The 16,945-nt window shown below is 36.0% G+C and overlaps 1 protein-coding gene across 3 annotated transcripts; it reads right to left on the bottom strand.

Moving 5' to 3' along the window:
• Positions 1 to 7,714: 7,714 nt before the first annotated feature.
• Positions 7,715 to 16,930, bottom strand: LOC129579142 (fragile X messenger ribonucleoprotein 1 homolog). Of its 3 annotated transcripts, none has more exons than XM_055468817.1 (13): positions 16,332 to 16,527; positions 15,198 to 15,250; positions 14,754 to 14,904; positions 14,491 to 14,654; positions 14,223 to 14,388; positions 14,019 to 14,092; positions 13,315 to 13,371; positions 12,392 to 12,689; positions 12,267 to 12,309; positions 12,099 to 12,187; positions 11,746 to 12,010; positions 8,932 to 9,261; positions 7,715 to 8,832 (listed from the first exon to the last, which is right to left on the bottom strand). In XM_055468817.1, the coding sequence occupies exons 1-13, from the start codon at positions 16,380 to 16,382 to the stop codon at positions 8,417 to 8,419; spliced, it is 2,157 nt and encodes a 718-aa protein (XP_055324792.1). In that variant the 5' UTR covers positions 16,383 to 16,527; the 3' UTR covers positions 7,715 to 8,416. The 3 variants fall into 3 exon arrangements, with proteins under 3 accessions (XP_055324792.1, XP_055324791.1, XP_055324793.1); XM_055468816.1 differs by having other exon boundaries at positions 14,754 to 14,907; positions 16,332 to 16,465; XM_055468818.1 differs by lacking the exon at positions 13,315 to 13,371 and having other exon boundaries at positions 14,754 to 14,907; positions 16,332 to 16,930.
• Between the last annotated feature and the right edge of the window lie 15 nt (positions 16,931 to 16,945).

The raw sequence follows: 16,945 nt of genomic DNA, 5'->3' as shown, positions 1-16,945 counted from the left end.
CACACAAAATTCGAATTGCATTGCATCGTTTTTCAGGCTCATGAATTCGATTGCGGTAGTCGATATGTGACATTATTATTGGTAAGTTTTCAAACTGTCGTTTCAAATACACTTGCTGTCATGCGAAGCATTTGCAACGGAAACTGGGGAAATCGATGCCACTCGATGGATGAGTACACTTAAACTTTTGCTAAGCATCTTGTTACCACTTTCAGTCGGCAGACGGGGGAATGAGAGACAAAGAGGCAGAAAGTCTCGCAGACGGTGTAAGACGAGAATTTCTTCTTTCCTCGACAGCTCCGAAAATGCGATACATGTGATAATATGGTGTGTATGTGATGACTGGATTTTTGAGTCGATTGTCTGTTTTTTTTCTCTTTTTTTCCTCATTTGATTTAAACAAACATTTTTCAGACTGCCATCAATTTGGTGAGAATTTGCTAAATATTGTTAAAGTTAAATGAAACAAAACGAAACGTTTAGCACTTTTGTCGGTGATTATCAACTAAGTGACAAAAATTTCAGCAATTGAATTGTTTGACGGCTCATTTTTTTTTCTCAGCATTTTTTTCTCTCATTCACGTGTATTAAAACAAAGTATGGCGATATATATGGTGAGGTGAGTACACATTTTTAACATAAATAAATACACGGAGTGTGAAGTGATAAATATTTTCGTTGAAAATATTCAATTAATCTGGGGTAGATATTTCATAGCGTCTCCATTTCGCGTTATAGTCTGTCCAACTGAAAAAAAAAGGTTTACAGCTATTCGTTTTTTTCCTCTTCTATTTAAATGAAAATATTTGCTTGTTGCTACAAGTCAATGATTTGAATATCGTACACTTATCAAAATGTTACGTTAATATTTAAACAGAAAAATAGTTTTTTTCTTTAGGCGAATGAGAAAAAGAAAAGAAAATTTCCCACAACAACAACAAGAACAACAAAGAATGTATAAGTTAAAGGGAAAGTAGGAAGAATTTTGTTTTTTGATTGATAACGGGCAAATAAACTAGATCAATATTTACCACAATTTGTAAGTAAATAAGAGTATTTGATTTCCCTCATCTGTTTTGCGTTTGCTGTCCTACGAATCGACCCGAATTGATAAAATAACGAGCAAAAAAAAAACTTTTCAACGCAAAAGATGTTGATGTACGCGGCCACAAAAACGAACTTACCGTCATTTTGATCGATCATAAGGGAAACCAATCTTTCCTCTGCCGTCTGCTCCCCTACCCCGTTTCCCAAAGGAAATAAACTACTTCATTTTTGTGATAAGATAATTTATTATTTACACGTCAATTAGGACTCCGCTACAACTTTGGCAAATATCTATACGTATGGAAAAAAAAGGTAACGAGTTCGATGTGGAATGAAGGAAGAAGAAGAAAAAATCAAACAGAAACATGAAGCGACAAAGAGAGCAACTTGAGTAAAGCTATGTGCCCCCATGGAGCAAAAGAACTGTTAGTTCAGCACACATCAATGGACACAAATACACAACTCAATGCCGTTTGGAATTTGTGCCTTTTAACTTCAAGAGAGTACGGAAAATGGTATAAAAGATACATCTTCGAAACAAGGAGGAAACGGGGAAAAAATCGGCCATCTTCTAAAAAAATGGACTGTTATGGCAGATAATCAAGTTGAAAAAGGTTCGGAAACTTATTTCGATGTGAAGAAATGTCGTACACAGAGAACGAGCGATAGCGAGAAACAAAGACACAAGTTTGTCTGCTGCTAAACAAAGAATGGAATCGGCTTCGTTTACAAATAAACACAAACATTGTTGCGATGTCATAAACCGAAACAGAAACTTTTTGAAGATGTTCGCGCAAATTATCAGCAGAAACAACAAAGTTGTCAATCAAAATTCGGCGAAGCAAGAGTGATGTCTGCATGGAAGATGAAATAATTCGCATCTGGAATTTTGATATAGCACATTCCCGGTGACAAACCTGGCATGAACAAACACAACATCAACAACAACAACGGTGTATCATGAACGCGATGTTTGACTATGGAACCAAACCGAGTGGAGCAAGAACAAAAAAAGTGTGTGCAATTTTAATAAAATTATCCAATATTTCATAAAACTCCACACACATCGAGACAATAAATTGGATGTTGTACGCGTGTTCTATCATTTGATTTACACGCCGAATGTGTGTGTCTGTATAATACATACTACTACTTACTACCCGTTTCACATATTAGTACGGTGGGGAGAATGGTAGGAGTGTTCCGTGTCGCTTTGATCGAACCCTTTCCCTTAGTCAGAGCCATAAAAATTAATGCGAACAGCAGCATTCAGAATGTGCATCATTTGTTTCTGCGCTCGCACAGCTGTCACAAAATCCTTTCGCACGTTCCACCGAATTTTCGTTTGTTCCATTTTTTTCGTCGTCGTCGTTGTCGTCTTCTTCTTCTTTCCCATCGAACAGATAAATGAAATGAGTAAATCTTTCAATTTCAGAAAACCCCGCGCGCGCGCGCGTTCATAAAATATGTTACTTGCGCTAGAGGAGACTAGCCCATATATCCACTAACTCTTTCTTCTCGAAAAAAAAACACAGAACACACACGTACGTACGTGCATGTTATAGCGCACAAAGTGAACGTGCACAAAAGCGACAGCGACGCTAAATTCCTGTATGATTTATTAAAATTGTTATTGTTCCAAACGGCAGCTATTAAAAAATATATCTACATGCCATCCGAATAAAAGTGGCAAACAAAATGTTGCGCGTGACTGCGGTGGTAGAAACCCAACAAGACAAAGCAGTGGGAAGACGATGGTATGTTTGTCATGAAAAATGACAGGAAAATTACGATTTACTTGTATTTCTATTTTCATTTGCATTCTTTCTCTGTTCGCTTTCGCTCTCATTTGCATATATTTACTCGGTTTCGCCTTTTTCCCATTCTAGAATCAGATCCTTCAATCATAACAAATGGCTGCATAAGAATGTAAGACAGATAGAGAAAATGCTTTGTGATAAAACACTTTGCTGCTACTAAATGGATACAATTTTCCACCATTGTTGTGTTGCCGTCGTTGCTGTTGTTGCTGTTTGTCGAGTGGGAGATGGAAAGAGAGAAGTAAGGAGTTGGTCGGCGGCATTGTGGTATAGGCAAAAATGAATTTTATGTCTGAATAGATGAAATAGTTTTCTCTATATACGATTTTACAAGGGCCCTCATCGAATTGCACTGAGAGAGGGCGAGAAGTAAGGAAAAGAAAAGAATGTACGGAGGACATGAGAAAAGGAAGAGTAGAAAATCACTAGTCGAAGGGTTTGTTTGTGTCACTGTGTGCATGTTGACACGCCGATGACAGTCGCTGAGAGTATGCCAATTTCAAGATGCTTTACTTCAGTTTTTTGTAAGAGAAATTCTTGACTTAATTTTTCAAAAACGGATCCAAACATGATGCGATGCGATGCACGATACAAAATATGAGCATGATAAGAGAATACATGTAGTAATGGAGAAAGATACAAAATAAAAATGGGACGAAAAAGACGCGCAAAACGTTGATAAGCGTCAGCCAATTTGGTGTCAAGTGTAAGACGGAGAGAGAGCAAGAAGAAAACCGACCAAGAAATCGGAAGTGTCATAGTTCATTTGCATGGAATCTATTTCACCGTAACGTTTGCTCTTTGCTTTTATATACGTATGCTGTGTGTTGGTGTGCGCATTTTTCAATTGCAATTCACTTGATTTTTCCCACAAGAACAGAGAATAAGTCATGCTGATACACATCCAAACACACACACACACACACTCACACTCACACTCACACTCACATTGTCACTCTATCTCATCATGGCACATTGTACAGCGGAATAAGATGCTGCTAACAATGAGTTTTAGTTTTGTTCAATGTGCGATCTCTGCTCATCTCATAATCTTGGCAGTTGTAACCTTATCCTCTAAACTTCTCAACTACTTCTTTTTCTCCTTTTTTTCTCTCTCTTCACTCGCTCTTTGTGTTACTTTGTATTTATATCGAGCAGCACACGAGTGCCAGTGAAGACAATGCAATACAATCAAGTGCAGTGCCATCAGTTGTTGAGAACTATGTGCAAAAATGGTTAAAGTTGTTATTGAACATAACTCAGGATAATTGGTTCAACTAATTTATTTGACGTATTCTCCACACAGAAATTTTTTTTGTTTCAAAACTTTAGTCTGCGCTCCGAATCGAATTGAAAATACGTATTGGGAATAGTGACAAGGAGAGACAGAGTGTGCAAGTGTTGGAGCGACAAATGAACAAAATGTTAAATTTTCTATAAATCAATGGTATTATCACGAGACGATATCTCTGCATCTGTATCTGAATCTGTATCGTTGTAAAGCATATCTGATATGTATCGAATCGGGTATAGCAGTGGAATGAATCAATTAAAATTTAACGAAATAACGGAACAGACGCGGGAAAAAAAGTTTAAACTTGTCAACGCGCTCGCGTTCCATATTTTTAGCGTTGAGTCCATCACATTTTGGGGCAATGTAAATGTGCCGAATGGGAAAATAGGTTGATTTGATGGAAACAATTTGTAAAATACCGAGCATTATCTTGAAAATTATAATAATCGGATAATCTGGTGGAAAAGCGATTTTTCAATGTCGAAACAAAAACTTGCTATCGAACGACGACGAGAAACAACAACAACAATGACAAATTTATGTGCAAATTTATCCAAACAATTGGGGTTTAAAATATAATCGAATCGTTCGTTCGCTTATTATTTTTACAGCCCTTTCAGTTGCTATTAAATCACAATGCAAGCCATTTTGGATTTCGTTCACCGATAAATTTCAAAAAGATGACAAATGCAGAAAATCCATTTATCCCATGTAGCTCGCTCCAATCCATTTTTGGCATGATTTGGCATGATTTGGCAAGGTAAAAGATATTGGTAATGCGTCCGCATTACATAAAGTGGTTTTGCTCATCCAGTTTGGAGCTTGAAAGTTTTTTTTTTTCTTCGAAGGTATTCGTTTGTATCTTGAAAGCAACAGCACGTGTACAAACGCAAGATTTCAGTTACTTGGATTGTGCTGGTTTTTTTCCTATACTGCGTGTAACTTTTCTGAAGCAATCGAAATAAATTAGACCCTTGAAAGATTCCATCTCAAAATCGCTATTCCTTACATATTAGAAAGTTGTGTTCGACTGTTCGGCCCCTGTTCTCGAATATCATGAACAATTGCACAAAATGTGATTTTCGACCAGCATAATAGCCGCCAGTGCTCAATATCGATCAATGCTCTGACAGCGTAACATATTCCATTTTGGCCAGCGGATACAATATGTTGTAACATAAATTTTGTGTTGCGCCGCAGCAGCACACATAAGTGATTTGAGGAATGCGTCAATATCCGTCGCATTATTGGCTAAAAATAAGAGAGTATTTTTGGCAATTATTATCAGCAGCGCTTTTTGTCATTTCGTATATAGCACATTTAGTGAATTCCGCAGTAAATGCGGCACGGTACGGTGTAAAAGGGATCAGTGCACCGAAATCAATGTCGCCGTCATTATTGTCGTTGTTGTTGTCGCATGCGAAACAATTTTCAAATACATTGGCCGTTGGCGGCCATTGAAAATGTTTATGACTCTACTTTTATATTGGCACTTTTACGGACATCACCTTTTTTTTCCAATCATTATTAATGCCAATGACTCATTGTGCACATTGCTCATACCCTGTTGGTCTTTTCCTCACTTTTGCGCGCCCGCCGCACCTCAATAAAAATAACAAATGTGCGGACAAAACGAAGATGAAAAACAACCTGTAAATTGAACTAATAAATTCTTGCTGACGACTTGCATTGCCGGTTGTTTATTGGTGTATTGGCACGCAAGAGGTGTGGAAGCTTGAATGAAAATCGTGATTTCTTTCCGTCTTCCGTTGTTGACGTGCAAATTGCCTTTCATTCATAGGTACGTGCATAGCATGGATGGTTCACTGTTTAAAACTTATAGCACAATTATATTGCGTTGATGATGGAGTAAAATTAATTAATTTTCCATCATGGGAGCGCTGAAAAAAATTGGCATTTTAATCAAGCATCGATTGAAAATCGAGAAATCAACGGCTTTTTTTTACTGTTTCCAAATGGAAAATCATTTCAATCAAAGTCTTATTCCAGCTTCTCGAAGCCAATTTAACCCTCTAATGCATACAACCGCCTCTTGCCCGTCTAGAACATTTGAACGCCTGTAGAACGTAAACCGTGTATCGGATCACATTGCTTTGAAGGAAATTTTTATTCGTCAATGTTCTCTCTTCATTTTTGTCTTTGGCAATATTTATCTATGTAGTTATTGTAAAGTTATAAACAAAAATGTGTGCAAAAACATAAATTTGACAAAATAAATTATTCAAACTCGAAATTAGACAAATTTTTGACACTCTTAAACAATGGATTTGATTGTTCTCTGGTTTATGTCAATCGCATTTTCTGACTAAACCATGAGGAATCTAGGATTATGAATATTTTTTTAATTATCTATGGCCAAAAATCAATCGAGTACCAGTAATCCCAGCCCAGGAAAAAATTAATGCATTAGAGGGTTAACCATCACCCGCAGTTGCATACATATATCCACCTAATAGAGGCCGGAAATTCAAACAAAGTTCGGACTGTGTGAGATATTTATCAATCGAATAAAATAGACGACAGGAACATAAGCCGCCAAAATACTTGATACATACATCAGTTCGAATGTTCAGTTTGATATTGGATTCTTTTTCTCAGAACCCTTCGAATGGATTTTTTCGAGATAAATAACGTCTTTAAAGATGGATTTGATAGAGCTTGTATAATATAACGTCAAAACTAGAAAGTATCAAACTGGATTTTATAGGTGCGTTCAATCTTTTGCACGTTATTACACATCTGGCATACTGGTTTCTCTTTTTCTCACACATTATTCACATTCAGTCATAGCTTACTATTAGTAATTTACTAGCATAAGTGTACTTACGATAAATAAAAACGAAATTATTCGAGAAATGCTTCCAATTTACACTGTGTGTATGCGAGATTGTGATGTACTATAGACTTACACAAGATTGAGAAGCGGCAAAATTGGTATTTTTTTATCATACGACTATCGCCATCTCGTGAAACTTTCTTAATTACATTACACCGGATGATGTTGATGTTGTTGTTCATGGATTGGTTTATTCTTCTTTTGAACGTTCTTCTGAACGATGACGTGCGTATTCGATGATAAGTCACCACAAGTATATACAACATGTAGTTTCGGTGTTTATAGCAGACAAGAGCAAAATAGCGATTGAAAAAAACTTGAATGAAGAATTTTGGCAGCAAAACAATGCGAAAAAGTTGGTTGAAATTCAGCTTTTTCATGTGAAAACAGCAGAAAATCGAAATTCCACTCAAAAAAGAGTCATCTAAGTTTAGAAACTTTATGAATCGCAATCTTATTGATTTCATTTCTTTTCATTTCAAAATAAAAAAAAATTGATTGTTTGTATTATGCTTAATCAATTTATTTTTCAAGCGATCGCTAGAATACAATTGAAAATGGTGATCAGTAATGTGAATTTTCTTGTCTCAGTTTTGCAATTGCTGTAAATTTTCTGTTGTTTTCTGTTTTATTTTATTTTTTTATTTTTTTGAATTGTTATGTTACGATTTTTCGTGTTCCTTCCCTCTTTAATTATTTTTGTTTTGCTAATCGATTATTTTGTAATTTTTTTTGTTAATCGCTTTGTTCTGAACAAGTTCTAAATTAACACTCGGATATGCTTGATAAATCATAATGAATTGTTCATTTTGGAAATGGAAGTGAGAGAATTTGGGATTGTGAGCTCCATTGAAGCCAAAATGATGCGCCTGATTGGTTCTTATGTCTAAATTAACTGTCAGGAAATTGTCAGAGGCGAGAGAGACATATTGGCTCTCTGCCCATTTCTATGTATTCTTTTTTTTGGTTGACTTGAAAGTAAAACAATTCGATTTTTATTACGAAAAAAAAGTACAAACTGAGAGAATACCGATACTTAGGTGCTGTAATTTCCTATGTGTTACTATTATTTGTGATTTTTCTCAATTAAATTTGAATTATTTGTTCTCTGCGCGCGCGTGTGTGTGATTGTGTGTTATTTGTTTTTTCTCATCATCTCGTACATTCTATTCGTTTTGACTTTTTTTCCCTGTCTCATCAACATTCACTTATTATAAACTCATGTCTCTGAAACGTATTGGCTTCATAAATCATTCCTATATGTTCTTTTTAATCAAATAATTCAGCGGTATCAAATAGCAAAATAATGAGGAAAATGTACGGTTGTTGTTTTTTTCTTGCATTTTTTTCTCTTTCTTCTTCATCTTGTGTGAAACGAAAAACGGAGCAGCGAAATTTCTATGTCGATTCTTTGATTAGAATTTCCTTGTTTTCTAGGTTATTATTGTTATTATTGTTGGTGAGGACTTCTTTGTTGTTGCCCGCATTAATTTCATTGACAGCCTTCGATGCCTTTGATGCGGCGCTACTGTTACCGGCATTGCCACCGCTTCCACCGCTGCCTCCGCCACCACCGCTGCTGCCACTGTTGCCGCCATTGGTTTGGTTGCCATAGCGACGCGGTTTGCCATTTTCACGATTGTTTCCATTGTAATTGTTATGGTTTTGCTGTGTGTTCGAATTGTTGGCCGATTTTTGTGAAGTGTCATTATTTGAACGGCGACTCTGTTGCGGCTGTTGCTTTTGTTCGAATTTGCTGGAACTAGATGCGTTTTGCTTTGATTCACTCGCCGATGCACCATTTGTATTTCCCACTGCCGAATTTTAGACGGATAAAATGTTAGGATTCTTTCGTCTTCATCATTTTCTTCTTCTTCAAATAAATAAATCAAGTCAAGTGCTTGTGCTCTCACCTGAATTTGTTTGATTATGGGTATTTTTTGCTTTTGGTCGTCGTCTTGAATTGTTATTCTCCACAGATGAGTTACTTTCACGATCCACACTCACAACATCACGTTCAGCGCGCTGCTTGTTGCTACCGGCGCCGCCTCGTCCGCCCGACTGCTCGCGATAATTGAAATCGGATTTCGATCGAAGATCCTCCGATCGACGATTGTTGCCTCTCTTCTCATTGTACCATTTGCCACCGTTGTATCCACCCGATCGATCATTGTATGACTTTGGCGGCACATGACCATTTCGACCAGAGAAATCATCATTTGTACTGCCTTGGCGTTGCACATCTAGAACGAAATATTAGCAAAAAAAATTTAATCAATAAATTCACATTAGCAATCGTCGCAATTTTAATTCAAAATTCCCAAATCGAAATATGGGTTAGACTTTAGGATAGTTTTATCAAACATTTTTCGGACCCTGAGGCAATTCTCTACTCAATGTGGAATCTATAGTTTTATGTTATTACATTCATTGTTCTCTCCGTAGAGACAAACGTTTTGTTACAAAACCCTATGAATTATATCGTCAGCTAGATAACAGGGTAAGTGAGTGATTGTCATAAAAACAAATTCCGATAAAATAATTTTTTTGCGTCTCGCGATATACAAATAAAAACAGCCCAGTATCGATTTGCCGCATAATTTAAGCAATGGCAAGCCAGTTAATGAACAGTTGATCTTCTTCGATTTTTTTTGTCTATTCCAATTTTTTTTCTATTGGAAATGAATCCAAAATAAAAACGATTTCTTCCATGCTCATAATAAAACAACCGAAGGGAACTTAGGGTCAAAATGTATATTGTGTGATGTATGTATATTGAATTGGCTGAAATCGAAAAACTAAATAGAGCTGATGTATGAACAAATCAATCACATTTGTTTCTTTGAGCTCATTGATAGCCCAGTCGTGTTTATCGTTTAAATTCTACGAGTCTCAATTAAATGCATAAACATAATAAAAAATTTTTTGAAAGGAAACGCTAGTACAATCACAATTTTTTTTAAATGCATCAATTCCTGCATCCTTATCTAAAAACGTATAGAATATTGTCCAAAAAGAAAATGTTGCATAAAAATTGCAATGACAATTGAAAATCATGGATATTCATTTGTAAGGTAAGTTTGAACGATTCGATTCAGTGTCAATAGCAAAAAAATTAATCAACTAAAACAGTGCGCATAATATGCTAATTGGTTGAATTAATAAGAACAGAGAATTTGTCACCACAACATTTGTGTTTAATCCATAATGTAATCCAATTACTCCCTCACCCTCCCTCTCCCTCTCCCTCGGCTTATGGCATCAAATTGAATCAATAACGCATCGATGAAAATCCTTCTTGCATTGACTACCGATGCATATGATTTGATTTTCGAGTTATTATCGATCGAAAGTATATAAAATTTTGATGAACACAAACATCTGTGACACGGTTACCTACTCTCACGATTTGATTTATGTGCGTTTCTTATTGTTAACAATGTAAATCAAGACCGATATACGAGATAATTATACTCCGTGTCGATTGGAAGTTGAAATTGTTCGTAAACTACTATGTCGTGATTACATCACGAAATCTTTAAATCAGATCGACCAACAAACAATTTACATTTAAAACGGACCAACACTAATGTTTATGAAAAAATTAAATGAATTAGGTTGGGTTTGTTTTTAAAATCGACTAAAGCTTACATTAAACTACTCTTGTTAATTTTTCGTATTATAACTAATTAAAGGAATATAAGAGTGTGTTGTGTTAGAACAATCGATGTGGTTGCAGAAGATGGTCGCTTATGTTTTGCCATTCAACAACATTCAACAAACAAAACAAACAGACTGTAAATGTGTTCTAATCCACATAAAGGCTAAGATAGAAGACTGTTGCATTCATTTTGATCAATCTATCCTCTCTGTGCATTTCTTCTGTGTATCATGTCAATTGGAAAATATCCACTCGTAGAAGATTTCTCATTGTTTATGGATTTTGTTTGGACATTTTTTTTATATAACTTCCAACATCAATTCATTCTTGTCATTGTGTTATCCATGGTCTATTTCAAAGTATAAATATATTCTAGTGATATCTTCAAACCATGGTAAGTCATATAAAACTATAAACATGGATTCAACATTAGTACAAATGATGGAAATCGATAGAAATGCATATTTGTAGGCAATGAAATTTCTTCCGAATATTTCAACGATTGAAAGGCGTTTGTGTGGTTCTTGGTCAAAATCATCTTAATACAATGGGAACAAATGTTAAATGCTTAATTCTGAAAACCAAAACATCTACCGAATTGTGTGGGCAGTGGACTTAGCCCTCAGGCCAAAAACAAACAATTTCAGAATTACAAATTGGGCATAATAAATCTATCGGTATACGTAAAAAGAACACATTGGAAATTTGATCTGGTTTAATGCTGATATTTTCAACCTAATCAAATGCTCAGACAACGATTCGAATTTAAATGAGAATAATGCAAATTGGATATAAGCATATAGTGAGTCTAATTAGATTTTGCTTGGTTCGTTTGTCAAAACCAAAAACAAGAGAATCATTATCCACTGTATTCGAATCTGTATTTAAGGATTGCTTGGATATGTTGTGTCTGTTTTGGTTTGATTTTGTTTGCCGTGACTGAACGATGCTGTTCGTCTGCCACGGTTAAACGTGTGGCTATTGTTAGTTTTTGGACGTGATAACGTTTGATCAGGGCTGTTATTATAATTAGTTTGTGTTTCGTTGGTTTTATGTAAATTGTTACCGGGATGATAGCGTGTATTGTTCGCTCGGCCGCGTCCGCCCCGTCCCCGAATACCAGTGCCACTGGTATTTGATGTGTTCCCTTGATGTGATGCGCCCGCACCTGATCCACGGTTTGGTCGCATTGTATCAACATCACTGCTATAGCCACGATCGGATCGTCGTTGAACGGTAAAATTTTGCATTGAACTCATTGATGTGTTGCCCTGAATAGCGCGCAGCTGCTGATCGATTTCTAGCTTCTCCTGTCGTAACAGTTCAACTTCCTGTAATATCAACGAACCCAAACAAGAAAATTATTATTAGTAAATCGTAGTTAGAATTCGATTGGTATTTTGGTGTTGCTCGTTTTACCTTTAAATGCACTAAATGATATTCGAGTAAAACTTTCGCGTTTGAAATACTTTCAATGGTGCCAATAAATATGAAAGGAACTTGACCATCTTTAAAAGAGACAAAAAAAGGGAAACGAATTGAGTCAGTTCTGTGGTACAATGAAGGCACCTTATTACAAGTATGTACCTTCATGTGGTATGCTTGGTTGTGGCTCATTATCACCTTCGATCTGTTTATTATTCGGTGGAAAAAAAGAAAAACAAATGTTAAAACTCAATCGATGTGGTTGATCATTTTATTCAAGTATGTACCTTAACCCGAACGACGCCACTTTTGTCAACAATTTCCTGAATAGTTCGTCCATTTTTACCGATCACCTTACCGACTAGGTTCCGTGGTACTTGGATGGACTCTTCACTGTATTCAAGCATTGAGCGTGCCTTTCGAACGGCCTCTTCAGTCTCACCAAATATTTTAAAAGTACACGTGTGTTCCTCTAGTTCAATTTGTGTTACACCGTCCAGTTTTCGGGCTGTTTGTATGTTAATTCCGTGCGCACCAATCGCCAAACCCATCAGATCTTCACGCACTCGAAATTCGTCTGAAAAACTGCAAAACAAACAGAACCATTCGACAAATGATTACTCAGTGTTCACGTATTCAACGCAAAAAAAAATTGACCATTTATGAAATACAATTAATAATCATATGAAAAAGTGTGTCAACGGACACACATCTAAAAACAAAATTTTATGTGTATGACTTTTTATGTGATTATTTTCTTTTTGTCGTTTTTATTTTACAGATCCAAATGATAACAAGTTTTTTTCTGTTTTGTTCTTGTTGCATTTTTAGCTTCAATAATCAGAATCAAAACACTTGCGTATTGCACGTGTATATGTGTGTGTATTGTGTAATTTCGAACTGTTACTATTTATAGTAAATCGAATGAATGGAAAAAAAATAAGATAAATTTCCCAAGGATTGCACTTGCCGAAAATTGTATCAAGCTAAACTAAATAAATACGTGTCTGCTTTACAATAAAAACCCTTGCTGAATGGATAAAAAAGCTTTAAATGGTACTCGAAATCAATCAAGATTTGGTTTTTTTTTGTTGGTATTTTGATTTTTGTTTTGTTCAATTAGCAAAGCATATAACTAGACGGCCATTAAATGACTTTTATTGAGAAAGCAGTGAGAAGAGAGACAAAGAAAAAAGAATCTGTAAAATACCTTCCAAGTGAAAACATCCCGTCAAAATTGTTACTGTGTCGATGATTCATTTTTTTGCTGTAATAGTTTTGATTAGGTTTTAGATTTACACAACTACTCGTTTTTTGTTTGTTTGGTTTGGTTTGGTTTTGTTTTCAAAATCAAGTACCGTTTTTATTGTAGTTTTAAACAGAAAATTGAAATCAAAATGTGTCAATAGAGAGTACAGAGGAACGACTCTCTCACAATGGATGTATTTGATTTGATGTCTGCGTTTTGGAATGTATGTATGTGTGTGTGTGTGTGTGTGTATTGCAAACCAAAAAATAAATTTGTATTCAAAATGAATTTGGGACACGTTGTGCATGTGTTTGTATTTTTGTTGTTTGTTTTTTTGTATTGGTATCAAACAATGCGGGAATCGGTTGTCTCAACCGAAACAGAATGGCAAGGAGGATCAGTGTTAGTATCGATACGGTCATTGACAATTGCCAAAAGAATAAAAAAAATAACGAGGATAAATATTGAGTGAAACATAAGTGATTTGTCAATGGAACATTTCAAATGATATGCCGAGAATCTATTTGAATCTGAATCTGAATCATTGGTATTCAACGAAACGATAATGAGAGATATGTGGATGTGTAATAAATGTGTTTCATGTCTCTTTTTGTTTTGCTTTAACGTAAAGAAAAAACCACGATCATGAATTTTTGTGTACTCACCCTCCGGAGGTTGTGTGAAGTTTTGTCGATTCCAATTGACGAGCCGCTTCTTCAGTACGTTTGACAAGTAAAACCTATGATTCGTTGTGTTCGTTGTCGATTTGTATCGATTTTACCACAGAAACAACAACAAATGAGAAAACATACACACATACGTTAGTATTCGACTAATTGAAAGAGCCACTTTGGCGGTTCGGTGTTTACCTTTTGACTTAAATTCCGAAAATGCATCTCTTGAATCATGCGGGCCTTCTTCGGTGCTGATTCTTCAGTGGATATCATCAATAAGTGACCAGTTTCGGGAATGAAGCGACACACGCCAGCCCGTACTGCCTTTTGAAATTCCTTGTGAACACCATCAACTTTGGCACTGTTCAGATGACAATGACAACAAGCAAATACATTATTATCTAGATATGGACCAGTTGGTATGATAACAACGGCGGACATATTTCAGGTTTTCTTCACTTACTAAACTCGCAGTTCCTCGGGTACTTCAACTTCGAATTTGTGAAATGTCGTAGCAGTTATTGGCGGATTTATATTTTTTAAACGCAGTCGTTCGGCGGCCACAATTTCCCTGTAACTATGTTCCCAGCCCAAATACTCAACAACTAAGAATTCGCCTTTGATCATCTGAAAACACAAACATCACACACACAAATTATTGATGCACAAAAATATTGGATTTTTGTTTTCTTTCAACAGCACCGTTCAAACTTGGTCAAAACAAACCTTGATATCCGCACACCACCATCCGCATGCCTCACGGTCATTCGAACGGGAATACACTTCAACTTCCATGCCTTCGGAGAATATTGGTGCGACCGTTGGTTCATCTGGCGGCAGGCGAACTTGACTGAACAGAAACTTTGATTCCTTTTGCCAGCTGAAAGTGAAACGGAAAACAAACCAAATCGAAAACACCATCAATTTCACACAGAAAATCCATTTTAACATCAATCTAATTTCTCTTTTATTGAGCATTACACTTATCGATGGCTGAAGGCCATTTCTGATATAAAACATAACCAATTCAACACTTCAACCACACATTTTAATTGCACTTTTGTTTACTTTGAGTATCAAATGAGAGGAAAAAATCACAACAAATCGAAAAGAAAATGAAAACAGTTCAATTCGGAGCACTAACACAACGGTTTACCCATTTATACTTACTCATTTTCAAAAGCCACCATAATTCCATCGTCGAACAGATCTGTGACAACTGCCTATAGGTTAAAAAAGGACAACTCAAAACGTTAGTAATATTCATTGATTCATCGGAGGATTTTTTGTCGTTTCACTTGTTGTTGTTGCTTTTTCTCCTCTCTCTTCTTTTTTCTTGACTTCGATGGCGCTACTGATTGCAAAGAATTCCAATGAGATCGAACCCCAAATTTGGGACAAAAATGCCACACAAACTGCTGGCATTCTATACGAAAAGCCGAAAATCAACGACATTCTTTTTTGTGTGTATATTTTTTTTCATTCCCCTCTTCCTTTAGTGGTGCTTTGCACGCAACAGTTTTCCACCGTTTTTTTTCTCTTCATTTCCTTCATTTTCATTTGCTAAGTGCCATTTTCGGTGACCATTTTGTGGTCATTTTCAATTGTTTTTCGGCTGTAATTCGCGCTCACCAAAAGTAATTAGGACGAATACAGAAAAAAATGTGTTGAACGAACAAATGAGATTGAGAATACGAATAAAATGCATTCACAACAACCGCAAACACGAATCGAAAGGTGAATTTCCTTTTTGGTATAAGTGCATTTTGTGCAGTGTCGCGCACACAAAACACGATCGCATAAGACGCAATTTTCCGTTTGTGACATAGAATCGAATCGAAATTTGGTCATCGTTCAGGTAAAGCATGCACATTATTTTCGAATGTAGCATTTTATTTTGGGGATAAATTGCGAATTTTACATCACGCCCTGGTGTCATATAAGATATGTAAGATAAATCATGGCGTCAGCCGCACTTTTAACATACAATTGATGTAGAGGGAACGAACAAGAAAAATAAATATGTATGCATGTTATGTGTATGCAGAGCAAGCGAGCAAGCGAGCGAGCGAGAGAGAATATTATTCTCTTGTTTCAATTGCCGGACAATTGGATTTTGCTTCGATTTGCAAAACAATGCACATACAATGAACGAACGAGAAAAAAAAAGTTGCGGTAGGAAAATTTGTTCGGCATCATTACGAATTGCACTTCTTCTTCCTTTTTTTTATTGTATTTTATTTTTCTAATCGATTGAAATTTTTGTGTTGTGTATTTGGTGAAATGAAATTGTTTTGTACAAACCTTATACCAAGCACCATTTTCGCCGCACACCTCTACCGTAATATCGTCCATTTTGACGCGTTTTTTTTTTACTTTACAGACAAATATAATTTGAGTATCTCGTAAAAGGAACAATTTTTTACTATTTGATGCCTTGCAAGATGTAGTTTTACGTTCTGTGTGTAAAAAAGTTATAAGTTCGGTGACATTTCTCGGTTCTTGTACGCCATAGAACTTCGATTGGAACGCATGGAATGACTGCACGAAAAATCTACTGAACCGTGTGAACGCAGCGCTGCTGTGCTGTGAGCAAAACAAAAATCGGTTCAGAACCGAGCTTTGTGAGGTTAGGTTGGGTGCTTGTATATATGTGTGTTTATGTGTGTGTTTCGGTTGTTGTTTGTTTGTTGCTCAGTTTTCTATCGAAACGCCGGAATTTTGCTCAATTTTCTAACATTGAATTTATTTTGATAAATTTTCTTTCGGTTTGTGCAGTGCAGTACACTTGACTTTGCACACAATTTTTTTTTTTGAAAACTCTTTTGCTGATTGTAAATCGGTTTTTTCTTCGCTCTCTCCGAATATTCATCGAATCGTCTGAAGTTTTTGCATTTGCACTTGATGCACATTCGTTC

This window comes from Sitodiplosis mosellana, unplaced genomic scaffold, assembly GCF_009176505.1.
Source record: "Sitodiplosis mosellana isolate CC-2019 unplaced genomic scaffold, AAFC_SMos_1.0 Smas_scaffold_6226, whole genome shotgun sequence".
NCBI classification, from domain to species: Eukaryota; Metazoa; Arthropoda; class Insecta; order Diptera; family Cecidomyiidae; genus Sitodiplosis; species Sitodiplosis mosellana.
Note: the sequence above shows the minus strand (reverse complement) of the source record. Positions and strands in the feature narration are given on the sequence as shown.

What these genes read in the sequence shown, in the direction of transcription:
- LOC129579142 (XM_055468816.1), bottom strand. Translation starts at nt 16,382, where the DNA reads ATGGACGATATTACGGTAGAGGTGTGCGGCGAAAATGGTGCTTGGTAT. An exon ending in AAAATGGTGCTTGGTATAAG is followed by an intron (nt 15,251 to 16,331) that starts GTTTGTACAAAA and finishes TTTAACCTATAG; the next exon opens with GCAGTTGTCACAGATCTGTT. An exon ending in GGGATGTTTTCACTTGGAAG is followed by an intron (nt 12,690 to 13,314) that starts GTATTTTACAGA and finishes TTTGTTTTGCAG; the next exon opens with TTTTTCAGACGAATTTCGAG.